This window comes from Pan troglodytes, chromosome 9 (genome assembly GCF_028858775.2).
Source record: "Pan troglodytes isolate AG18354 chromosome 9, NHGRI_mPanTro3-v2.0_pri, whole genome shotgun sequence".
Classification (NCBI taxonomy): domain Eukaryota; kingdom Metazoa; phylum Chordata; class Mammalia; order Primates; family Hominidae; genus Pan; species Pan troglodytes.
The window spans coordinates 13,576,616-13,603,296 of NC_072407.2; the positions used below are offsets into that span (position 1 = coordinate 13,576,616).

The 26,681-nt window shown below is 39.4% G+C and overlaps 1 protein-coding gene and 1 non-coding gene across 4 annotated transcripts in view; both read left to right on the top strand.

Annotated features, from left to right (window-relative positions):
* IPO7 (importin 7) overlaps positions 1–25,918 on the top strand; it is a 65,112-nt gene extending 39,194 nt beyond the window's left edge. For all 3 annotated transcript variants that reach the window (XM_001169290.7, XM_009459924.4, XM_009459925.5), the window contains 17 exons: positions 1,715–1,849; positions 2,486–2,585; positions 3,622–3,698; positions 3,854–3,970; positions 7,248–7,337; positions 7,737–7,902; positions 8,378–8,538; positions 9,582–9,710; positions 12,281–12,347; positions 12,432–12,557; positions 13,645–13,742; positions 14,982–15,077; positions 16,442–16,662; positions 16,753–16,958; positions 19,111–19,317; positions 20,735–20,851; positions 23,770–25,918. In XM_001169290.7, coding sequence (XP_001169290.2) covers positions 1,715–1,849; positions 2,486–2,585; positions 3,622–3,698; positions 3,854–3,970; positions 7,248–7,337; positions 7,737–7,902; positions 8,378–8,538; positions 9,582–9,710; positions 12,281–12,347; positions 12,432–12,557; positions 13,645–13,742; positions 14,982–15,077; positions 16,442–16,662; positions 16,753–16,958; positions 19,111–19,317; positions 20,735–20,851; positions 23,770–23,867 — 2,211 coding nt within the window. In that variant the 3' untranslated portion in view covers positions 23,868–25,918. The remainder of the gene's footprint in view (positions 1–1,714; positions 1,850–2,485; positions 2,586–3,621; positions 3,699–3,853; positions 3,971–7,247; positions 7,338–7,736; positions 7,903–8,377; positions 8,539–9,581; positions 9,711–12,280; positions 12,348–12,431; positions 12,558–13,644; positions 13,743–14,981; positions 15,078–16,441; positions 16,663–16,752; positions 16,959–19,110; positions 19,318–20,734; positions 20,852–23,769) is intronic.
* Positions 7,479–7,660, top strand: LOC112204890 (small nucleolar RNA SNORA23). The gene has a single exon (XR_002938636.1). It is a non-coding gene; the product is annotated as a small nucleolar RNA SNORA23 (small nucleolar RNA).
* Positions 25,919–26,681: the final 763 nt, after the last annotated feature.

The following is a 26,681-nucleotide window of genomic DNA, read 5'->3' on the forward strand; positions in this document are numbered from 1 at the left end:
CTCAAGTTTTAACACCAGTAACATATTGTCAGCAATTTTCCTTGAAATGATGGACTCGTTTTATTCATTTTTGAGAATATAATCCTATAATCCCAGCACTTTGGGAGGCCAGGGCGGGCAGATCACGAGGTCAGGAGTTCGAGACCAGCCTGGCCAACATGGTGAAACCCCGTCTGTACTAAAAATACAAAAATTAGCTGGGCGTGGTGGTGCGTGCCTGTAATCCCAGCTATTGGGGAGGCTGAGGCAGGAGAATGGCTTGAACCCAGGAGGCAGAGGTTGCAGTGGGCTGAGATCACGCCACTGCACTCCAGCCTGGGTTACAGAGCAAGACTCCATCTCAAAAAAAAAAAATTCTTAAGAAAAACTTGTTCTAAGGCTGGGCGCAGTGGCTCACGCCTGTAATCCCAGCACTTTGAGAGGCCAAGGCGGGCGGATCACGAGGTCAGGAGATCAAGACCATCCTGGCTAACACAGTGAAACCCCATTTCTACTAAAAATTCAAAAATGTAGCCGGGCGTGGTGGCGGGCGCCTGTATTCCCAGCTGCTTGGGAGGCTGAGGCAGGAGAATGGCGTGAACCCGGGGGGTGCAGCTTGCGGTGAGCAGAGATCCTGCTACTGCACTCCAGCCTGGGCGACAGAGCGAGACTCTGTCTCAAAAAAAAAAAAAAAGAAAAACTTGTTCTGTAAGAATATGGCTGTAAAGAATACAGTGACTTGGCGGGCGCGGTGGCTCACGCCTATAATCCCAGCACTTTGGAAGGCCATGGCAGGCAGATCACCTGAGGTCAGGAGTTCGAGACCAGCCTGACCAACATGGAGAAATCCCGTCTCTACTAAAAATACAAAATTAGCCAGGTGTGGTGGTGCATGTCTGTAATCCCAGCTACTCGGGAGGCTGAGGCAGGAGAATCACTTGAACCCAGGAGGCGGAGTTTGCGGTGGGCTGAGATTGCACCATTGAGCAAAACTCCATCTCAAATAAATAAATAAATAAATAAATAAATAAATAAAAATACTGTGAATTTAATATCATACTCTCTTGATTCAAATAAGGCATCAGAACATTTAACACCATGGTTTTGTACCATTGGTGCAAGTACTCATTTACTCAAAACACAGTTTAAAAAAAAAAAAAATCATTATGAAAGTAGCTTTAAACTAGTAGATCCTCTGAAATAGTCTTGGGGACCACTAGAGGTTTGTGGACCACATTTTGCGTATCAGTGTTCTGAAACATGAAGTAGAGTTAGAACTATTGACAGATGCTAAATAGGCAGTTGACTGCTTTGGGTAAGGTTTTCCCAGAAGATGGCTTTAACAAGATAGGGTTTTCTCCCAATACTGTGGTTTTTCAATAGGTAGCAAATGGGTTAGGTGTGGTGACTTACACCTGTAATCCCAGCACTTTGGGAGGCTGAGATGGGAGAATCGCTTGAGGCCAGGAGTTAGAGACCAGCCGGGGCAACATAGTGAGACACTGTCTCTAACAACAACAACAACAACAAAAAACCCAGAAAAACGAAGATAGTATATAGTTTTCTCTTCTTTTCATTCTTAATCAGAAATGAGTTAAATTATTTTTCAAAGTATACGGTTGTTTTTCTTGATGATGAGCTTGGCATTAAGATAGTGTTAACTGTTTTTACTGGCTTGTAAGTGGTTGAAATTTCTATTTGAACATTGATTTTTGATCGAAAATTTTTTTCCAAGGTTTTATTGAAGGTGTTATATCAGTACAAGGAGAAGCAATATATGGCTCCTCGAGTTTTACAACAGACATTAAATTATATTAATCAAGGAGTTTCTCATGCTCTCACCTGGAAGAATCTGAAGCCCCATATACAAGTAATAATTTTTATCTGAAATGTTTTTATAGCAAATATAATAGAAATAACATCAATTGCCATAAAGGTTGAAAAATTGCATGTTTGTTGAGTTGTGTTACTTAGTCTACTTCTGGTGATTGTTTTGAGAGTATAGCAGAAAAAGGAGACAAGACAGTGACATAAAGTTATGAGAGGTATCTTGTGAATATCCAACTTATCTTTTAATCCAAAACTGTTGTCTTCAAACTTGCAATTTAAGTTCTTAATATTGGACTATGATTATATTTTATCATGTAGTTTGGAGTAGCCAAGGGACTTTATTTCACCAGATTGGTTTCTAGGATAAATGACTTACCTGCTATTTCTATGAATAATTTATGTGCTTTATTTAGAGCTGTAGAATTTTATAGACTATATATATTTAGAATACTTAATTGCGACCTTTGTACACATATATCTTAAAGTTACTTGTTACAGAAAGGGGAAGTACATGTAGTTTGATAGTTGATCTTAGAACACATTAAATGCATTACTAACATTTGATATTAAGCTTTAAAATACATATAATGTTACTTTGGTTTTAATACTTAAAGGAAATTTGAAGGTTTAAATTTGAAAACTGATGGTTATTGTTTTCTTAACTTTTAAATTGCAGGGCATTATCCAAGATGTTATTTTTCCATTGATGTGCTATACAGATGCTGATGAGGAACTTTGGCAAGAAGACCCTTACGAATATATACGCATGAAATTTGGTAGGGAATTTTCACGTTTTTAGAAACAAAAAATGTCAGTAATTAGATTACAGTGATTGTGTGTAGCCAACCTAGGGGGTATTCTGTATCTTCTTTGTTGTTTTAATGTAATTGATCCCTTGTGTAGTCCTTTTTGGGGCTATTTATTAATTGTGACATTTGATAATGATAATCTTATTTTTGGCGGACACAAATTCAATACTGTTAAGTTTTTATTACTGAATACCAAAACTGTTAGATATTCAAGATTACACCTCAACACTAAATGTCTCAACTATACTTTTGGATCTTATGTTAGCCATCATATGAGTGGGAAATGAGAAAACACATCTAGGAAGCTGGAGTCACATGAAGTCCTTGCACAGAACTAAAGAATTGTAATTTGGCTAATAATGTTGAATATTGGTCCTTATTCTTACCAAGTCATTTGTGCTTTTTGCAGCTTGTACTTTTGTGACCCTGTTGTGAAAATTCTCACATCAGTGGTGTTTCATACATACGATTTAAACTGCTGAGTTCTGTGTTAATAAATAAAAATGAAAGCTATTAGGAGGAATTCATGGATTAACATTTAATTTTCACAGGCCAGGTGCGGTGGCTAAGGCCTGTAAATCCCAACATGTTGGGAGGCCTAGGCAGGCAGATCGTTTGAGGTCAGGAGTTTGAGACCAGCCTGGCCAATATAGTGAAACCCCATCTCTACTGAAAATACAAAAATTAGCCAGGCGTGGTGGCAGGCACCTGTAAACCAGCTACTTGGGAGGCTGAGGCAGGAGAATTGCTTGAACCTGGGAGATGGAGGTTGCAGTGAGCCGAGATCGCCCACTGCACTCCAGCCTGAGTGACAGAGCGAGACTCCATCTCAAAACAAACAAAAGCATTCAATTTGTACAGAAAAGACATTGAATTCTGCTTTTGCAAAATTATAAAAGGATCTGGGATCATTTTCAAACCTTATGTAAAGATTAAGCATGTTTTTTAATGCTTTGTTGAAGAAATTAATGTTTATTGTCTTAATTTTAAACTTGTTCTCTAGATGTGTTTGAAGATTTCATTTCTCCTACCACTGCTGCCCAGACACTTTTGTTTACAGCCTGTAGTAAGAGGAAAGAGGTAGGCTTATTTAATGTTTAGATAACTTTTCTGTATTATTTAAAATTTATTCAACTATACACTTTTTAAATGTTAGTCATGTGAGTCATTTTGTTAGTATGTTTTTTAAGGACTGTTGGCCTATTCAATAACAATACTTTTCTCTTTTAATCTAGGTACTGCAAAAGACTATGGGATTTTGTTACCAGATTCTTACAGAACCAAATGCTGACCCTCGAAAAAAAGATGGAGCCCTGCATATGATTGGCTCTTTAGCTGAAATACTTCTGAAGGTATTCTTTAGTGTGTTTGTATGTGCATGAGTATGCAAGTAGTTTTAAAAAATAAATAGCCAGCCAGGGACAGTGGCTCACTTCTATAATCCCAGCACTTTCGGGATGCTGAGGCAGGCAGATTGCCTGAGCCCAGGAGTTTGAGACCAGCCTGGGCAACATAGTGATACCCCCATCTCTATAAGGATAAAAAATAGGCCGGGTGTGGTGGCTTATGCCTGTAATCCCAGCTATTTGGGAGGCCAGGGCAGGGGGATCACCTGAGGTCAGGAGTTGAAGACCAGCCTGGCCAACATGGTGAAACCCCGTCTCTACTAAAAATAGAAAAATCAGCCGGGCGTGATGGCTCACGCCTGTAATCCCAGCATTTTGGGAGACCGAGGTGGTCGGATCATGAGGTCAGGAGATTGAGACCATCCTGGCTAACACGGTGAAACCCCATCTCTACTAAAAAATAAAAAAAAAAATTAGCCGGGCATGGTGGCTGGCGCCTGTAGTCCCAGCTACTCAGGAGGCTGAGGCAGGAGAATGGCTTGAACCCAGGACATGGAGTTTGCAGTGAGCCCAGATCACGCCACTGCAATCCAGCCTGGGCGACAGAGTGAGACTCCGTCTCCAAAAAAAAAAAAAAAAATCAGCTGGGCATGGTGGTGGGCACCTGTAATCCCAGCTACTTAGGAGGCTGAGGCAGGAGAATCACTTGAACTTGGGAGGCGGAGGCTGCAGTGAGCCGAGGTCACGACACTGCACTCCATGCTCCAGTCCAGGCGACAGAGACTCCGTCTCAAAAAAAAAATTAAAAAAAGAAAAAAACAACCTTATGGAGTGTACAACTCAGTGGTTTTTAGTTTATTCACAGTTGTATAACTATCACCCCCAGAAGGAACTCTATACATTAGCAATCACTCCACATATCAACCCAAATCTCCCAACCCTAGGCTACCTATAGTCCACATTTTTTCTATGGATTTGTTTATTGTGGACATTTTATATAAATGGAATCATATAATATGTAGCTCTTTGTGGGTGACTTCTTTCATTTAGTGTACTGTTTTCAAGGATCATCTGTGTTGTAGCATGTTTCAGTACTTTTTCCTTTTTGTTGCCAAATTATATTTCATTATATTAATATACCACATTTTATTTACTCATTCATTAGTTGTTTCTACTTTCTGGCTGCTTACAAATGTTGCTGTGAACATTCATGTTTAAATTTTTATGTGGACATACGTTTTCATTTTTCGTGGGTATATACCTAGGAGTATGAATTGCTTGTCATAATTTGAGACACCGCAGGACCCATTTTCCAACGTAGCTATACCATTTTATATTTCTGCCAGCAGTATATTTTGATTATAGCCATCCTAGTGAACGTGAAGCATTATGTCTTTGTGGCTTAGAAATTTTTCATGTGCTTACTATCCGTTTGTATATTTTCTTTAGAGAATATCTATTCAAATTCCTTGCCCCCAAAAAATTGCTTGCCTTTGTTTTTTTTCTTTTTATTTTTTGAGATGGAGTCTTGCTCTGTCGCCCAGGCTGGAGTGCAGTGGTGAGATCTTGGCTCGCTGCAGCCACCAGTCTTCCACATTCAAGTGATTCTCCTGCCTCAGCCTCCCAAGTAGCTGAGATTTCCGCCTCCCCGCCCCCCCCCCCCCATATGCTGGAGTGCAGTGGCGCAATCTCGACTCACTGCAACCTCTACCTTCCGGGTTCAAGTGATTCTCATGCCTCAGGTGCCTGCCACCAGCCTAATTTTTGTATTTTTAGTAGAGACGGGGTTTTGCCATGTTGGCCAGGCTGGTCTCAAACTCCTGGCTTCAGGTGATCCGCCTGCCTCAGCCTCCCAAAGTGCCAGGATTACAGGCGTGAGCCACTGTGCCTGGCCCTTGCCCATTTTTAATTGGGTTATTGTCTTTTTATAATTGAGTTGTTAGAAATCTTTACATTCTAAAGCCAGGCACTAAGTACTCACAGAATATTTAGTCATTGTATCTTTTATCTTTTCGTTTTTTGGAAATGGAGCCTCATTCTGTTATACAGGTTGGAGTGCAGTGGCGTGATCTCTGCTCACTACAACCTCCACCTCCTGAGTTCAAGCGATTCTCCTGCCTCAGCCTCCCGAGTAGGTGGGACTGCAGACACCTGCCACCACACCAGCTAATTTTTGTATTTTCAGTAGAGATGGGGTTTCACCATGTTGGCCTGGCTAGTCTCAAACTCCTGACCTCAGGTGATCCACCCGCCTCGGCTTCCCAAAATGCTGGGATTACAGGCGTGAATCACTGCACCCGGCCGTCTTTCATCTTTTCTATACCTGTTCACCCATCCTTCTCTTTGTTTATGAAGTATGTATTAAAGACATTCTAATCATTTGTGGCATAGAAGGCTGAGAATTAGTGAGTTCTCTTGGCAAATTCAAGTTTATCTATTCTTACCTTTCACTCGGCTTCACTTAGTGGTAATACCTTACATAGGTAGGCAAAGTTATCAAAAACATGAAGTTGATTTTGGTATGCTACTATCAACTAATCCATGGACCTTTTTAAAGTTTCACAAGATTTCCCACTATGTCCTTTTTTCTGTTCCATGACCCAGTCTAGGGTCTCACATTGCATTAAGTTGTCATGTCTGATTATGTCAGTGTTGATATATAAGTGTCTTATGTTTTTAATGTTGATTTAATGTGCAGTTTAAGGAACTCTTCTAAAAAGCTTCTTTCCACTTAGAAAATACTTACTTTGAATACTGAGAGTGCCTTTTTAGAGAATCACTTGAATCTGGGAGGTGGACATTGCAGTGAGCTGAAATTGTGCCACTGCACTCCAGCCTGGGCGACAGAGCAAGACTCCGTCTCAAAAAAAAAGAAAAAAAAAAGAGTGTGCCTTTTTAGATAGCCAGTTTATTCGTTGGAAAGCAGGATTTTTCTCAGGTTATGTTATTTTCAGCCAGAAACTTTATCAGACAAGTTTTTTCATTATAAAAGTTTCATAGTAACAGATAAAATTAACCAAACTTACATCATTCGAACACTATTGCTGGTAAGATTTGGCATAATGGCTTTCTAATCAAGGAATATAAAAACGTGAAAATGTGTTTAGTGGTTTTTGGTGGTGAAGTTCTGGAATAAGAAAATTGGTTGTGGATTCTGGGGTTCAAAGAATGAGAATAAATATATGTAACATTAATAGTCATTTTTAACAGTGTTATATCTGTTTGGAAATTGAGATGATTATATTTGGAACTGTATCAAAATAACTGTTGTTTATATTTACAGAAAAAGATCTATAAAGATCAGATGGAATACATGTTGCAGAATCATGTATTCCCTCTCTTCAGCAGTGAACTAGGCTACATGAGAGCAAGGGTATGTTTTAAAGCTGCATTATTTATATACTTTTGTCTTGTAATGAATGACTGTGGACTTTTATATTGAAACTTTTAAATGTTCACTTTGAAGCCTGTGTTTTATTTTAGGTTTCTGTTTAATGTAAATCTTTACATGGCTGCTGTAATGTGTGCATAGGTTTCATCTGTGTCTGGTAGCAGTGTCTGTCTGTGTTTTGCTTTCAGATCTTGCTATCCACACAAATATCATGCGGCCAAAGAGTAACTTGGGATCATAGTACTGGTCTAGTGTTGTCTCTGGACACATCTACCACTGGCCAGCCTCCAAATTCCCACACACAGAACTCAGGGAATAGAGATTAGCTTGGGGGAATTTAAGGTAAGGTATCTACAGTAACTCACTGTGTTTTTACAAAAGGCTTGCTGGGTACTTCACTATTTTTGTGAAGTGAAGTTCAAAAGTGATCAGAACCTTCAAACAGCCTTAGAGCTAACAAGAAGATGTCTGATTGATGATAGAGAAATGCCTGTGAAAGTGGAAGCTGCCATTGCCCTTCAAGTATTGATCAGCAATCAAGAAAAAGGTAAAGGATTTTTGTATGTCAAGAAAAGTGAATGTTGGCCAGGTGCGGTAGGTCACACCTGTAATCTTAGCACTTCGGTAGGCTTAGGTGGGAAGAGCGCTTGAAGCCAGGTGTTCAAGACCAGCCTGGACAACATCTCTACAAAAAAATTTTTAAAAATTAACTGGACATAGTGGCATGTACCTGTAGTGCCAGCTACTTGGGAGTCTGAGGCAGCAGGATCACTAGAGCCCGACAGTTCGAGGCTGCAGTGTGCTACGATTGCCACTACCCTCCAGCCTGGGCAACAGATCAAAACCCTGCCTCTTATAAAATATATATATATATTAATTGTAAAAAGCCATAATCCTAGAAACTTGGCATACTTCCTTTTTATGTGAAAGTACTTTTTAAAAAAAACTCATCGATATTTGTTATATCAGGTTTTAAGAAGTTTTAGGGGTTTTACGCAAGTTTTTTACTCTTTCTCTTACAGCTAAAGAATATATCACACCATTCATCAGACCTGTAATGCAGGCTCTTCTTCATATTATAAGAGAAACAGAAAATGATGACCTTACCAATGTAATTCAGAAAATGATCTGTGAATATAGTGAAGAAGTTACTCCTATTGCAGTAGAAATGACACAACATTTGGTATGTTGTTTGAACCTACCATATTTGCAAGCATTTTAATGTAGCTCTCAGTATGTTCCAGGTTGTGTCACCAGTGGCTTGCCTTACCTTATAGCAGTCAACCTTTTTGGCACCTGGGATCGGTTTCATGGAAGATAATTTTTCCACAGATGGTCCAGGGGAGATGGCTTTGGGATGAAACTGTTCCACCTCTTATCATCAGACAGGCAATGGTTTCTCATAAGGAGTGTGCAACCTAGATCCTTGAATGCACATTTCACAGTAGGGTTCACACTCCTGTGAGAATTTCCGGGAGTAATGCTCACTCACCTACCACTTATCTACTGGTCCTAACAGGCCGTGGACCGGTACCAGTCCACTGCCTGGAGACTGGGGACCCCTGCCTTATAGTAGATATTTCACAGACATTACTGTGTAGCACGTAAAGCCCTTGACAGATACTTAACTTACTTAATTCTAACACAATCGTGTGTCAGAATTATTCCTGTCTTACGGAGAAAATGTGAGGTATAAAATGGTTAATTGCCTAAGCTAGGCAGGGTGCGGTTGGGATTTATATATGGGCCTTCACGGTACTTGTTCTTAACTACTACCTCAAGCTGCAGCATGACTATCTGTGTAGTGGCCTGGAATGCTCAAAATAATCGATTGAATTTTACAAAAGATAAATCAGTGACCTCCTTGATGATTAAATATACTTTTATTTGGACATTGTCAAGTGTTAACCAGTAATATTAATGAAAACTATTCATAATATTAAGTACTTTTTATACCTTGCCTCATTTAGTCCTCATACGGTGTCTATGAAATCCCCGAAGTGGCAGGCAGAAGAGGTCAAGAGAAGTCAAGTAGCTTGTTTAAGGTCACCCAATGAGCAGACTATTTGATTATAGAGCTTAAGCTCTTTATTATCATTAATCAATTTGGAGACATTGATTTGTTGTGGTATCCCAATGAGAACGTTCTAAGAATTAAAAGTCTTAGACCAAAACATATTTATAATGCCTCAGTGACAAACTTGAGTTATATTCTCTTGAATCTAGGCAATGACATTTAACCAAGTAATCCAGACGGGGCCAGATGAAGAAGGTAGTGATGACAAAGCAGTTACTGCTATGGGAATTCTGAATACAATTGATACACTTCTTAGTGTAGTTGAAGATCATAAAGAGGTAAGAAGATGATCTAGTGTTGCAGTTTTTCAAGCCATTTTATGCTTTTCAGAGGGCTCTAATATCTCTCTGGCATCTCATGTACCATGTTTTTGCCATTTTCCCTTTTATAAAGATAAGATTGGTACATTATATTTTAAGTTATAAAGTATTAGAAGGAATAGGAAGCAGGTATTTGTTTTACCATCTTAGGGCTCAGGATTTTGGCTCCTCGTTAATGTTTTCTCAGATCCAGAAATATGGTGGTTCCCAGAAAAACAAAAATATTTTTCTTAGTTTTCTTTTTCTTTGAAAAATTTTGGTTATACACATAGCATAAAATTTACAATCCTAACCATTTTTAAGTATATAGTTCACTAATATTAAGTATATCACATTGTTATGCAACCATCACTACCATCTTCCTAGTTTTCTTCTTTTCTAGTTGTCTTTTGGAAAAGTAAGAATTGTAATAATGGATTTTTTTTTTTTTTGAGATGGAGTCTCGCTCTGTCGCCCAGGCTGGATTGCAATGGTCACTGCACCTGACCCTGAAATTGTTTTTCTTAACATAATGGAAATATTCTAAGTGTTAAGAATGTAATAAAGTTTAGGTGATTAAGAAGTTTTGGTTATAGTTTTCTTATTATTTACTCTCTTCTGTATGTTTTAAATAATTCCATTTTTTAAAAAATCCATTATTGGGCGGCCAGGCACAGTGGCTCATGCCTGTAATCCCAGCACTTTGAGAGGCCGAGGTGGGCAGATCACCTGAGGTCAGGAGTTCGAGACCAGCCTAGCCAACGTGGTGAAACCCCTGTCTCTACTAAAAATACAAAAATTAGCTGGGCATGGTGGCGGGCACCTGTAATCTGAGCTACTTGGGAGGCTGAGGCAGGAGAATCACTTGAACCCGAGAGGCAGAGGCTGCAGTGAGCATAGATTGCGCCACTGCACTCCAGCCTGGGCGACAGAGTGAGACACTGTGTCAGAAAAGAAAGAAAAAGAAAAACAATTTGAGATAGATGCAGTTGAAAGCCCTCAGGGGACCACTTCCTAACCCCTTTTCCCTACTTCCTTTCTTCCCATAGAAGTAACACTGTCATGAATTTGGTGTTTATAATTCCAATGCAGATGCTTGTAATGTATCTCTTATCCATAAATTACATGTTTTCAGATTATCTGCAAGTTGCCTTTTGCAGCATGAGGTATTTCACTAAACTTTTTTTTTTTTTTTTGAGACGGAGTCTCCCTTTGTTGCCTAGGCAGGAGTGCAGTGGCGCCATCTTGGCTCACCGCAACCTCTGCCTCCCAGGTTCAAGTGATTCTCCTGCCTCAGCCTCCTGAGTAACTGGGAGTACAGGCGCGCGCCACCATGCCCAGCTAATTTTTCTATTTTTAGTAGAGACAGGGTTTCACCATGTTGGCAGGCAGGTCTGGAACTCCTGACCTCAAGTGATCTGCCTCCCTCGACCTCCCAAAGTGCAGAGATTACAGGCGTGAGTCACCACGCCAGCCACGTAAACCGTTTTTGTATTCTGCCTTATAATTGAATATAAGCAGAAGCCATGACCAATCCTATAGGTGCTTTATGTTTTAACAGATTAATTGTTTATTCTATTTTAGGAGTTGTAAATGTATTAAGTTCTATATATTTGAAATGGATGTCTTGCTTTTATATCTGATTAGTGGATATTATTTTACCCTTCCTCCCCTTAACATTCTTATGGCCCTCAGGGATTTGGGATCTAATTTAGGACTATCTAGACAATTATAGAGGAATTTGTATTTCCTGTCAGTCTTGAGTTGGGGGCTGAGTTCACATTCCATGGTTCACTATATCTAATAAAATTTGAAAAACTAAGGTGACTTAAGTATTATTGAGATTCGTAGCAATAATGCCTTCCTTCGGATAATTTCTCTGTGAGTCATTGACAGTGACTTTTCAATTACATTGAGCTGAATTAATCTCTATTTGCACATAACAGATGGGCTATCTTCCGAATGGTTTTTTTTTTTTTTTTTTGAGATGGAGTTTTGCTCTTGTTGCCCCAGGCTGGACTGCAATGGCGCTCGGCTCACTGCAGCCTCCACCTCCTGGGTTCAAGCAATTCTCCTGCCTCAGCTTCCCAAGTAGCTGGGATTACAGGCACCCGCCACCATGCCTGGCTAATTTTTTGTATTTTTAGTAGAGACGGGGTTTCACCATGCTGGCCAGGCTGGTTGCAAACTCCTGACCTCAGGTGATCCACCCGCCTTGGCTTCCTAAAGTGCTGGGATTACAGGCGTGAGCCACCACGCCCGGCCAACTCCTTTATTTTCATAGTTGTTTGCATTTTTCGAGAATGTTGTTTTTTCCTTTTTAGGTAAATTAAGCTAGCCATTCCTTGTGTTTTTCTCATTGTGATGGTATTTTATTCTATTTTTATCTGAGATCACAATTTCATAATGTGTAAGTCATTTTAAAACAAAGACTTATTTTTTTCACAATATTGACTTTATATTTAAGTGTACTGAATTATAATATGCGTTGTCTTACTAAGTCATTTAGTGGGCTGTAACTGCATATGATTTTTTTTCTTCTCTTTTAGATAACCCAACAGCTTGAGGGAATCTGCTTACAGGTCATTGGTACTGTTTTACAACAGCATGTCTTAGGTATTATACCTCTGATTGTGCTAAGAATTTAGTGCTATTTCACATGAGCAAGCATTTTCCTAATGACTTAGTATTCTCTTTTAGAATTCTATGAGGAGATCTTCTCTTTAGCACACAGTTTGACATGTCAACAAGTGTCTCCACAGATGTGGCAGCTACTCCCCCTTGTATTTGAAGTCTTTCAGCAAGATGGCTTTGATTACTTTACAGGTGAGTCAGATCAGCATGGAAATACTAAGGGTTTTCCCTGCTTTGATTTATTTGTAGCTTATCATTTGAACATACACTTTTTTTTTTTTTTTTTTGAGTTGGAATTTCGCTCTTGTTGCCCAGGCTGGAGTGCAATGGTGTGATCTCAGCTCATCGCAACCTACGCCTCCTGGGTTCAAGTGATTCTCCTGCCTCAGCCTCCCAAGTAGCTGGGATTACAGGCATGCGCCACCATGCCCGGCTAATTTTGTATTTTTAGTAGAGACAGAGTTTCTCCATGTTGGTCAGACTGGTCTCAAACTCCCTACCTGAGGTGATCCGCCCGCCTCAGCCTCCCAAAGTGCTGGGATTACAGGCATGAGCCACTGCGCCTGGCCTGAACGTACACTTTTGAATGTTCAGACTGCTTCACTGTTCGGAACAATTATCAGTAGAAGTTAATGCTCTCAGTGGTGATGCACGATATTGATTTCTGCTATATAATTTAGTTATTTTAGGCTTATTCTTTGTTAACACAGATACATACCCACACACCCCCTTGTAATCTTATCCATATAAATGTAAAAATGTGTCTATAATTTTTATGTTTAAGAACAAAGAAAATCACTTTAATAATAGGTTCATTTCTGCATTTAATTATAAATGAATATGTTTTAATTAAAACTAAATGTTAAGGCCAGGCTTAGTGGATCACGCCTGTAATCCTAGTTCTTTGGGAAGGTGGGAAAGCACTTCAGTCCAGGAGTTCTCAACCAGCCTGGGCTATTAGACCCTGTCTCTAAAAAAAATTTTTTAAATTAATCAGGCGAGGTGGCGTGTGCCTATAGTCCCAGCTACCTGGGAGGCTGAGGTGGGAGGATCACCTGAGTCCAGGATTTTGGTGTTACAGTGAGTTTTAATCACACCACTGTATTGGGCACTCCATCCTTAGCAACAGAGTGAGAGTGTCCCCCCTCCCCCCAGAAAAAGGTGAATGTTAGAGACAAAATGATCTCATAGATTTGCCTTTTTCTAAGGAAATTTTTCAAAAGCAAAGAAAGCATTTGTGTTACTAAAGATGTGTAACCGATGTTTTTTATTAATACAGATATGATGCCCCTCCTTCATAATTATGTAACAGTTGATACAGACACACTTCTGTCTGACACCAAGTATCTTGAAATGATATACAGTATGTGCAAAAAGGTAGGTCATTTTTATATATCAGATTTCATGACGCTTCTGCTATAAAATGTATGAAACTGTGAAAACTCATGTGATACCACATTGTAGTAATAAACATGTAAACATGGATCTGACAGAATTAAGGGCTTTAAAAGTTAAAAGTCATTGGTCCCTAGATACCACAGTTTTGATAAATATATGTCTTTTGTGTGCCCTCTGACACTTGGAATTTGTTTTTGAATTTTAGAGTGCCCGGAGTTTAACTAACATAGTCTTATGGAATCAAAAGAAGGAAAGAGTCAAGAACTTGAGAGATTTTTGAAAGGATTAGGAATGGATAGAGATGTTTTATAAAGGAAAAGGTTACCAGCTGTAGGTTTACAATAAGCAATAGGAAATGAATGTCCCCCTTTTGTTTGGTTGGGGAAACAAATAAACTGGAGTCCATCAATATCAAAGTCAGTGTAATTGGTAGCATTTTAATTTCTAGCAATGTCTGTTGTAGGTCGTTAGAAAATGATTTGCTCCATGAAGTTTTTAGATTTCTTTCACTCATCTCTTTCCTTTCTGAACACGAAGTCACACATAATCATCTAGTTATGTTGGTCATTGTTTACTGCCAATTATATTATTTATATTAATATTCTGGGAGCAGAGATATACCTATACTATCTACATATCTATTCCTGAACACTTATTCATATGTTTATACTCATCTAGTTTTCACTAGCCTTCAAGTCCATGTTCGTTTCTTGTCTGGAGTTTATAGGGCAACATTTGCCCTCAACAGGCTGCCTTTTCCTCCCTCCGTTCCTCCCTCCCCTACTGGTTTTTTGTGTTGTTGTTGTTTTCTTTTTTAAAGAGAAAAGGGTTTCCTAGAAATGTCAACATCTTAGCTTTTTGTAGTTCTTTACATGAGAAGGGTTAGGTGTTTTAGCTACCACCTGTGTATGAGAAGTTAGTGGTTGTCAACTTGCTGTAATCCAGAATGGCACTACAGGATAGGTACTTTGATCACAAAGACCAAGATGCCAGAGGGCTAGACTATGAAAGATAGGAGGCAGACAGCTCCAGATCCTCACAGCTATCCAGATCCTTTACTCTTTAATCTGTGCGATGAACATTGCAGTTATTCATATTAATTAGGGTACCTCAAGTAATACTCAGAGCCTGTACACAGGGTAGGAAATTGTTTCCTTGATTTAGATGCCTGATTTAAAGGATAAAGCCTTAGTGCAATTTATATTCTGTTTTGATCAGGTTCTTACAGGAGTTGCAGGAGAAGATGCAGAGTGTCATGCAGCAAAATTGTTAGAGGTCATCATTCTGCAGTGCAAAGGGCGTGGCATTGACCAGGTCAGTGAAGCTAATAATGATTTGTAGTTCAGAGGGGTAATCTTTTCCTTCCACTTTCTTTCTTCATTTTTTGGCATTTGTTGCGTATTCTGTATGTTTTTGTTTATTGAGACATCTAGACAACTAATATTTTTAGTCAAAATTTAACTAGTATGTAATAATGATCATATGTTTAATGTACAGGAATTGGACTAAGTTTTATGGCTACTTTGTTATCATGAAAGGTAAACTTTGGCTTAAGATTTTTTGGATAGCTTTAGTAATTAAATATCCATGGTCAGTTTTTTTTTTGTTTGTTTTGTTTTGTTTGTTTGTTGTTTTTTGTTTTTTTTGAGTCAGAGTCTTGCTCTGTTGCCCAGACTGGAATGCAGTGTCACATTCTCTGCTGACTGCAACCAGATTCAAGCGGTTCTCCTGCCTCAGCCTCCCAAGTAGCTGGGATTACAGATATACACCACCACACCCGCCTAATTTTTTATATATATATATATATATTTTTTTTTTTTTTTTTTTTGAGACGCTGTCTTGCCCTGTCGCCTAGGCTGGAGTGCAGTCGCGCAATCTCAGCTCACTGCAACCGCTGCCTCCCAGGTGCAAGCAGTTCTCTGCCTCCGCCTCCTGAGTAGCTGGGATTATAGGTGCCTGCCACCACACCTGGCTAATTTTTTATATTTTTAGTAGAGATGGAGTTTCGCCATTTTGGCCAGGCTGGTCTCAAACTCCTGACCTCAAGTGTTCTGCCCACCTCATACTCCCAAAGTGTTGGGATCTCAGGCATGAGCCACGTCACCCGGCCCACGGTCAATTTTAATAGGAACTTGTGAAGCCATGATTGATATCATCGTGAGCTTTTTATTTATTTTTTATTTATTTCATATACTTTTTTGAGACGGAGTCTTGCTCTGTCGCTCAGGCTGGAGTGCAGTGGCGCGATCTCAGCTCACTGCCTCTGCCTGCCGGGTTCACGCCATTCTCCTTCCTCAGCCTCCCAAGTAGCTGGGACTACTGGCACCCACCACCACGCCTGGCTAATTTTTTGTATTTTTAGTAGAGACGGGGTTTCACTGTGTTAGCCAGGATGGTCTCGATCTCCTGACCTCGTGATCCGCCTGCCTCAGCCTCCCAAAGTGCTGGGATTACAGGCGTGAGCCACCGCGCCCGGCCCGTCATGAGCTTTTAATAGCTCCATGAAGACTACTAGACTTTCTCTAAAATTAGATTTCCCAGTGCAGTGCCTCAGCAGTAAGTATTGGTCATCTAATGCTACAATAGGGTTAATTGAGGCAACAAAGAAGTTAATATTTTTAGAATGTTTGCATGCTATTAATTATAGTCTTAGAATATCTTGCTATCTTTTTTTGTAGTGCATTCCCTTATTCGTGGAAGCAGCCTTAGAAAGACTGACAAGAGAGGTTAAGACAAGTGAACTTCGAACTATGTGTCTGCAAGTTGCAATTGCAGCTTTGTATTATAATCCACACCTACTACTCAATACCTTAGAAAATCTTCGCTTCCCTAATAATGTTGAACCAGTTACAAATCATTTTATTACACAGTGGCTTAATGATGTTGACTGTTTCTTGGGGTAAGTGACGTATTGCAATTTTACTACATTTGCTTTGGGAGGAACTCTGCTTATTTAAGAAAAGAAAACAGATTTTTTTTTTTTTTTTAGGCTTCATGACAGAAAGATGTGTGTTCTTGGACTCTGTGCTCTTATTGATATGGAACAGATACCCCAAGTTTTAAATCAGGTTTCTGGACAGATTTTGCCGGCTTTTATCCTTTTATTTAACGGATTGAAAAGAGCATATGCCTGCCATGCAGAACATGAGAATGACAGTGATGATGATGATGAAGCTGAAGATGATGATGAAACCGGTAAGGGATTGTCAATGGAAGAAGACAAAACTTATCTACTTAGAAATATTACCGCACTGGGCCGGGCGCAGTGGCTCAGGCCTGTAATCCCAGCACTTTGGGAGGCTGAGGCAGGTGGATCACAAGGTCAGGAGTTCGAGACCAGCCTGGCCAGTATGGTGAAACCCCGCCTCTACTAAAAATACAAAAATTAACTGGGTGTAGTGGTGGGCACTTGTAGTCCCAGCTACTTGGGAGGCTGAGACAGGAGAATCGCTTGAACCCATGAGGCGGAGGTTGCAGTGAGCCAAGACTGCATCACTGCACTCCAGCCTGGGTAACAGAACGAGACTCCATCTCAGATATATATATCACTAGCCCTTCTCCCAAATAAATGTGGGATCATACCCAAATGCTTTCATTCACAGAAAAGACTTCCTGTCTTCTCACTAGAGTGATGTAATCAGGAACTTCAGCTGTATTACCAACATGTAGAACAATTCAAACCATTATAGTATGCAACCAACAAAGATTTGTTTATTTTACACATTCTCAGCACTGTAGATACAAAGATGAATGAGATGTCATGCAATTCTTCAAAAGTTTTCTATCCGACTGTGGGAAAGTATTACAAAGCCAAATAATTATGTATATAATAATAGAGTTGACACAAAGTGCTGAGTCCACTTAAGAGCGAGAGATTATAGTTCCCTTTTTTATATGGTGGCATGAGCCTATAGTCCCAGCTACTTGGAAGTCTGAGGTATCAGATTCGCTTGAGCCCAGGAGTTTGATTCCAGCCTGGGTAACATAGTGAAACCCCAGTTTTTTGTTTTTTGGTTTTTTTTCTTTTGAGACGGAGTTTTGCTTCTGTTGCCCAGGCTGGAGTGCAACAGCGCGATCTTGGCTCACTGCAACATCTGCCTCCCGGGTTCAAGCAATTCTCCTGCCTCAGCCCCCCAGATAGCTGGGATTATAGGCACGTGCCACCATGCCCAGCTTATTTTTGTATTTTTAGTAGAGACAGGATTTCACCATGTTGGCCAGGCTGGTCTCGAACTCCTGACCTCAGATGATCCACCCTCCTGGACCTCCCAAAGTGCTGGGATTACAGGCGTGAGCCACTGCACTGAGCCGTGAAACCCCATTTCTTTAAAAAAAGTTGTGGGGATTACATGAGGGAATCCTTGACGCTTAAATAGTGCTTAGCAGATGGCACTGAATTAACAGTATTAACAAAGGTACACATATCATTATAGTTACTATTACAAGATTTATGGGGGTTTTTTTTGTTTGTTTTTTGTTGTTGTTGTTGTTGAGACGGAATCTCGTTTTGTCGCCAAGCTGGAGTGCAGTGGCAATCTTGGCTCACTGCAACCTCCGACTCCCGGGTTCAAGTGATTCTCCTGCCTCAGCCTCCCAAGTAGCTGGGATTACAGGCGTGTGCCACCACACCAGCTAATTTTTGTATTTTTAGTAGAGATGGGGTTTCACCGTGTTGGCCAGGGTGGTCTCAATCTCCTGACCTCGTGATCTGCCTGCCTTGGCCTCCTAAAGTGTTGGGATTATAGGCGTGAGCCACTGCGCCCGGCGAATTATGGGGTTTTCATTTTATTTTTAAGCTTCTAAAGATTTATGGTCTTAATGTTGACTAAATTTATTGGAGACATCCATCCTATCATCTATTAATTCTAAAACCTAAGCATACTTGCACTATAACATTATGTTAATTAAATGTTGATAAATACATTTTATCTATAAGACTGTACACTATCAGTGTATAAATTGATAAAATATTAAGAAATTATTGTAAGGGTTTCAACATAAGATAGCTATTGCTATTTTTGTCTTTTATCATTTACTAACTTAGCCAGCCTTTTAAAAAAAACCTTACAAAAGGTTTGGTGGGTGTAACGGTAGTGTGTTCATACTGTGCAGTCCTTTTTCAGATGTCTAGTATTAAGAACACATTAAATCAAGGTTGGTTTTCTTGGACTCCTGTGGAAATTTTCATTTCTATTCATTATTGAACATGTATTTAAACACCAATTCCTGGAGCTCTCTCTTGTCACTTGTGACTTGTAATTTACTGACAGTGATTGAGATGATTGTCAATTTGTTGAGTAACAAAATATGTCATTGTTATAAAAGTACTTATATTATGACTTGGCAGAGGAACTGGGGAGTGATGAAGATGATATTGATGAAGATGGGCAAGAATATTTGGAGATTCTGGCTAAGCAGGCTGGTGAAGATGGAGATGATGAAGATTGGGAAGAAGATGATGCTGAAGAGACTGCTCTGGAAGGCTATTCCACAATCATTGATGATGAAGATAACCCTGTTGATGAGTATCAGATATTTAAAGCTATCTTTCAAAGTAAGTCAACTTGTTACATGTGGATCCATTTCATTGAACAAATCTGTTGTAGTTTCTGCCTGCCCTTTAAAGGAAGAGTTTGGAGGATATCAAACCCAGACTAGAAAAGGCTGGTTAGGCAAAGTAACCAAAATTATTTCTAAGGTTGCCATAGTTTCTGAGTATTCTTTATTCATCCTGTTATTTTACATTTAGATTGTAATTTTGGAAGGTTATAGGAAAATAATGTAGTTCAAAAAAGTTTACAGTGACAGTGCCTCTTTGCTACTTCTGATTCCCAGTCTCCCAGCTTTCCTCAGAAGTAACCACTCTTACGTGTATACCTGTTTGTTGTATGTTATTATTTGTGTGTATCCTTTTTTCCTGCCCAAACCTACACTTACCTGTTAGAGTATATTAGCATTTATGGCATATGATCTTATAATTCTTTTTTTCCTATATTCTATGATGTGTTAACTAATTTAATCTATTATTACTAAATTAGCACTTTCGGCATAATCAAATTTTTAGCTTTAAACAACTAATTTAACTTTGAGATTTTTGAATTATATATGCCTAGGATTCTGGAGCCACATACATTGTTAAATATTCCAAGAAAAGTCCACTGTTCCTATAATGTGTCATTGTATGTGGCTCCAGAATACTAGGTTCTGGTTGGTTTTTACCATCATTTACTTGGATTTTAACAAGGTATAGCATTTGTGTTTTACCATCCACGTTAAGAAATTAAATTTCTCCTGTATTTGAAACATCTTTTCCTCTCAGAGTTAATTGCTGTTATATATCATTTCCTATGCATTGGGAACTGATGAATATATTTTTTGATAGAATACATTATCTGATAACCAAAGGATTTGAGTCTTCTAAGCCCATGACAAGGCAGTTTTGATGCAAGGTTACAGAAGCACAAAGTGCTGGTTTCTGAGCTACATGGCAGCAAGAACTGATTGAGGTGCCAAACTTGTTGTTTCTGTGCCTTGTACTTTGTAGACAGACACCACATGTCAGTCCCTAAAGAATGGTTCCTAACACGGGGCCCATGTACCACAGTAGCCTCGATGATTTTCAAGTTGCTTTAGCTCTGAATCTTTTAAGATGGTTGGGTTAGCTTTATTCCTGAAGTCTCCCTGGTTTGTTACTTACTATATAAGAACTAGTTAGGCTGAGTCCTTATTTGCTGGAGACATGGATCGTAAGAATGATTAGAGTTTTTGGAGGCATAAAGATAAGCTGTAATTAATTTTTATTCCTATATCTGTTGTTTCACAAATATGGTAATTTTAAAAATTATTGGGATAATATAAAATAGATCAGAATTTCAGTATTGCCTCGGATGGAGTAGGAGGAATAGTATAGAACGGAGCTACCAAGCCTCTCTTATTCATGTTGTTTTTCCCTTGTTTTTATTTTTTGATAGCTATTCAAAATCGTAATCCTGTGTGGTATCAGGCACTGACTCACGGTCTTAATGAAGAACAAAGAAAACAGTTACAAGACATAGCAACTCTGGCTGATCAAAGAAGAGCAGCCCATGGTATGTTAATTAACTGTAACTCCTCTTTAATTAGTGACTTTTATAGGTTTAAAATTTTATATCATTTAATTTTATATCATTAAATTTTATATCATTTAAGATGATATAAAAGGTATAGTTGTTGCAGGTGATAGGAATTAACTCTAATCTGAGGGATTTAATTCAAGATAACTTAATTTTGGCTTTGGCTGCAGTTGGGTTTTTTCGTTTTTTTTGTTTGTTTGTTCGTTTGTTTTTTTGAGATGGCGTCTTGCTCTGTCGCCCAGGCTGGAGTGCAGTGATGCGATGTCAGCTCACTGCAAGCTCTACCTCCCGGGTTCATGCCGTTCTCCTGCCTCAGCCTCCCAAGTAGCTGGGACTACAGGCACCTGCCACTACACCTGGCTAATTTTTTGTATTTTTAGTAGAGACAGGGTTTCACTGTGTTAGCCAGGATGGTATCGATCTCCTGACCTCATGACCCGCCCGCCTTGGCCTCCCAAACTGCTGAGATTACAGGCGTGAGCCACCACACCCAGCCCCAGTTTGCTTATTTTTAAGTATAATTGGGCCAGGTGTGGTGGCTCATGCCTGTAATTCCAGCACTTTGGGAGGCCACAGTGGATGGATTGCCTGAGCTCAGGAGTTTGAGACCAGCCTGGGCAACATGACCAAACTCTGTCTCTACTAAAATACAAAAAACTAGCCAGGCATGGTGGCACATGCCTATATTCCCAGCTACTCAGGAGGCTGAGGCAGGAAAATTGCTTGAACCTAGGAGGCGGAGGTTGCAGTGAGTTGAGATTGCACCACTGTACTCCATCCTGGGCAACAGAGCGAGACTCCATCTCCAAAAAAACAGAAACAAAAAAAACTAGAGAACACAGCCAGACATGGTGGCGCATGCTTGTAATCCCAACTACTTGGGAGGCTGGGGCAGGCAAGTCCTTGAACCCAGGAGGCAGAGGTTGCAGTGAGCCGACATCACGCCATTGCACTCCAGCCTGGGTGACAAGAGCAAAAGTCTGTCTCAAAAAAAAAAAAAAAAAAAGGTACAGTTGAAGACTACTTTCAGTTTGCAATAACTTTAGCTCATGGTGATGGTTAGATAGTAGAAAGTTCTGTTAAAAATGTAAACACCTAAGCTGGGCGCAGTGGCTCACACCTGTAATCCCAGCACTTTGGGAGGCTGAGGCGGGTGGATCACCTGAGGTTTAGAGTTCGAGACCAGCCTGACCAACGTGGAGAAACCCCATCTCTACTGCAAATACAAAATTAGCCAGGCGTGGTAGCGCATGCCTGTAATCCCAGCTACTCGGTAGGCTGAGGCAGGAGAATTGCTTGAACCTGGGAGATAGAGGTTGCGGTGAGCCGAGGTCGCGCCATTGCACTCCAGCCTGGGCAACAAGAGCGAAACTCCATCTCAAAAAAAAAAACAAAATTTAAACACTTGGCCAGGCGTGGTGGCTCATGCCGGTAATCCCAGCACTTTGGGAGGCCAAGACAGGAGGGTTGCTTGAGTTTGGAAGTTGAAGTCCAGCCTGGGCAACATAGTGAGACATCATCTCTACAAAAAGTAAAATTAGCCAGGCATGGTGGTGCATGCCTGTAGTCCCAGCTACTTGGGAGGCTGAGGCTGGAGGATCACTTGAACGTGGGAAGTGTAGGTTATAGTGAGCCATTATTGTGCCACTGTACTCTAGCCTGGGTGCCAGAGTGAGACCCCGTCTCCAAAAATGTAAAAACTTACGAAGTTAAATAGCTCCCAGACATATCTTTTCATCTTTAAATGTTTCAGTGTGCAATTTTTAAAAGCACATTTTAAGCCAGGCGCGGTGGCTCACGCCTATAATCCCAGCACTTTGGGAGGCTGAGGCTGGCGGATCACTTGAGGTCAGGAGTTCGAGAGCAGCCTGGCCAACATACAGTGAAACCCTGTCTTTACTAAAAAACACAAAAATTAGCTGGACATGGTGGTGCACACCTGTAGTCCCAGCTACTTGGGAAGCAGAGGCAGGAGAATCGCTCGAACCTGGGAGGCAGAGGTTGCAGTGAGCCAACATTGCGCCCCTGCACTCCAGCCTGGGTGACAGAGTGAAACTCTGTCTCTAAAAAAAAAAATAAAAACAAACAAAAGTACATTTTAGGTTATACACCATTGTTAATGCACAACAATTATCTATAGACTTTTTTTTATAAATTAAAAAAATTATTTTATTTATTTGTTTGAGAAGAGTACACTCTGTCACCCAGGCTGGAGTGCAGTGGTGCAATCTCGGCTCACTGCCACCTCCATCTCCCGATTTCAGGTGATTCTCGTGCCTCAGCTTCCGAGTAGCTGAGACTGCAGGCACGCACCACCACACCCAACTAATTTTTGTATTTTTAGTAGAGACGAGGTTTCACTATGTTGGCCAGGCTGGTCTCAAAAACTCCTGACTCCTGAAGTGGATGGATCACTTGAGGTCGGGAGTTCTAGACCAACCTGGCCAACATGGTGAAACCCTACCTCTACTAAAAATACAAAAAATTACCCGGGCGTGGTGGCATGCACTTGTAGTCCCAGCTACTCGGGAGGCTAAGGCAGGAGAGAATTGCTTGCACCTGGGAGGCGGAGATTGCAGTGAGCCAAGATCGTGCTGCTGCACTCCAGCCTGGGTGACAGAGCCAGACTCCGTCTCAAAAAAAAAAAAAAAAAGATTTTTTTCTTAACAGTGGGAAGTGAAAATTGGCTAAGAAGTCTACAGCATACAGTAAAAGAGATTATATTCTCTACATAATGCATGCTCCCTTGCCCCTATACATTGGAGAAATCATGGACTTTGGAACTTCCTGGCCACTAATGATGGTTAAGCTACTGGCTTGTTTAATGTTTTGTCAGTTTCTCACCAAGTTAGTAGCTGATTGAATGCCCTACTAAAATTTTATTTGTCTTCTAGAATCCAAAATGATTGAGAAGCATGGAGGATACAAATTCAGTGCTCCAGTTGTGCCAAGTTCTTTCAATTTTGGAGGCCCAGCACCAGGGATGAATTGAGTTATCTCTTTCTTTCCTGCTGCGTGATTGTAGTGAAGAGCTTGTGTTCCTCCTAGTAGTGGTTCCAGAACTGGTTCATGTTATCTATTCTAAACTAATAATCAATAGATGGACAAAAGAAACAACAACCCCAGGAGATGGGACCTGATCATGCAACCTGGCACTGGAAAAGAAATCAGCGGGATTTTGGGGGTGGGGGGGATGGGAGGTACCTTAGAGGGAGTATTTTCTTTATTTTTTGAAGAAAGTAAGATCCTGACTCTGAAGCTTCAAAGTGACACTGTGGAAATCTGAAACAAGAGGGGATGTCATGAAGGCAGCTTTTCTTTTTCTGAGGAAAAAATAGGCATGGGCTACAGGACTATTTAAAATGTCTCATTTACAGTATAAAACTCAAAGGTAGATGTAATTTTTACACCTATGAGTATTTGTCCAATTTCTGTCTCTTCCTCACCATTGGGTATCTATTCTTTATATGTAAATAAGATAAGGTCATCTGATAGCCTTATTCAGTCTTCATCATTTTCATCATTGTTCCTATGTAGATTATTGGACATTTATTGTAGCACTACATAACTGATTATAAAAATCTGTAAATGAATTAGCACTTTCATATTGAAACAAGCCTGCTAGCCTGTGTATAAAATAGCAAAATGTTTGCTGTTTATAAAAAGATGTAATGGGGTGGGGGGCAGGGGTAATTTCAAGTTATTAATTTAAAAATGAACTAGCAATTTTGTACCTGGTGACTTTGTGGTTTACTCACCTCTGATAGTGACTTGAATTCGGTATGTAAAAAGGGGTTAGTGGTATTTCATTGCTGCTAAAAATGACAACTCCCTCTGTGTCCTGTTTTTCTTAAAGCTGTCAGTGTACAAGTGGGTATTTGAATACCAGACCTTACTGTAAAAAATAAGAAAGGTGGTATCTAGAGCATGTAAATTGGATATAAAGTTCTACTCTTAAAGAGTTGATCTAAGAGTATGGCTAAACATCTATATATGCAGTCTATTAAAAGAACTTAATTCGGCTATTATGTCTTGATTTGATTGCAGTTTTTTCCTAATTATAACAAATTTTTCCTCATTGGCCTGTTTTTAATCCTGTGCCTAGAAAGAGTACAAAATGCACACTTTAAAAAATTGATATTTAACACTTACCCACTCCCCTTTCCCCATCTCTTCTATCGCTCTTGTTGATCGTGGTATCTGATCTTGACTAGATAGGCTGAAGGCACATGGTTCCCTCCAAAAACCACTATTGATACCACTGCAAAAACAAGCCAGCAAAAAGATACTGTAGAGAGGTTGGCTTGCTTCCCTCTCTTCCTAACTGCATGTTGAAAAATAAGCCGTTATTGATCTTAAACATCTGTCAGATGAGTCATACATTGGGTTATTTTTTATATACATGTATACACAAAATATTTCAAATTGAAAGCAACATCTTAATGGATTCAAAACTATTACAAGCTGTTGTCTAAAACAGATGAGAAAAAAATTTATAACTGTAAAAACAAATACACATATTGATATTTAAAATGCGTAATTAAGAAAACCCATTGTTGTTGTGTTTTTCTTGTATACCAATAATTAAGCCACTACTGTTGGCACTGTTTGGTTTTCTATTTTAACACTGAAGGAGTGAAAGTATTTCCTATATTTATGAATTTACTACTAAAATCTTGGCAAAAAAAGAAAAAAATTGTCTAACATGTGTGGGTGAAAACTGTTAATCAAGTGTTTCTACTCCCCCCCCAAAATCCCCTGAAAGTTGGACACCAACTGTATACCCTAGGTTGCTTAAAGGGATTTCACTATTATATAAAGTCAATAAAAATGAAGTAGTTGTATATATGCAACATTGTGTACAGAGGGGAAATAATGAATAGTATTAAAGAAACATTCTCGTCTTCCTTTACCTTTAATCCCTTAATACCTAGTCTACTTTTTAAATTTTCAGACTTCACTGCTTTTTGAATTCATAATTCTAATTTTCACATTATTGTTAATGGAAAATCATATCTAATAAAGGTTTTAGTTATTCCCATGCATAGTATGAAAATTCTCATTTGCTGAGGTTCTGTTTCAAGAAAATGTATTGGCATGTCTTTGAGAACATGTTTTATTGTCTCCTGTGTCATATAATCCAAACTAATCTCCGTTTACAGACTTTAACTTGAAATTAGACCTTATAATTAAACTATTTAAATAGTGTTCAAATGATAGTTTCTAATGCATCAAATATATACCTCAGTTTTCATGATTTCCTTTAACATTATAATTTGGTATAGATCAAGAATGTTAACATGTATCAGTTTCTAGATGAGGCTGCAGGATTTTTGGAAAACTTCTTGAATGTATTTACAATATTCTCTTGTAATTAGCTACATAGGGACTTGTCTTTTTTTCTTTTTACATACAGCTTTTCCTACAGTTTTATTACCCTATAATTTTTTTTTAGTTGTAGAAGTTAATTCTGATTTTGTGTGGATTTCAGTATTTGTCTTTGTTAATGGCAGATATTAGTATAAATCACTTTTGTAAATGTAAGCTTTCTTTTTTTTCTTGAAAAAGCCTTTCTATTTATCAGTATTAAATAAAGGAAGTTAATCTGTTTCTCTGCAGGTAATAAAATAGTGACACACTGTATTGAGATAGTGACTGCTATACTCAACTCTGGAAGAGACTAGAGTATAGAGCATGAGTGGCAAAACCACAGCCCTTGGGCCATATGCTGCTATTCAGTCCCAGATGTAGCCCCTGAAGCAAGCATAAAGAAAAATGAATTAAAAATTAAATTAATATGGAAAGT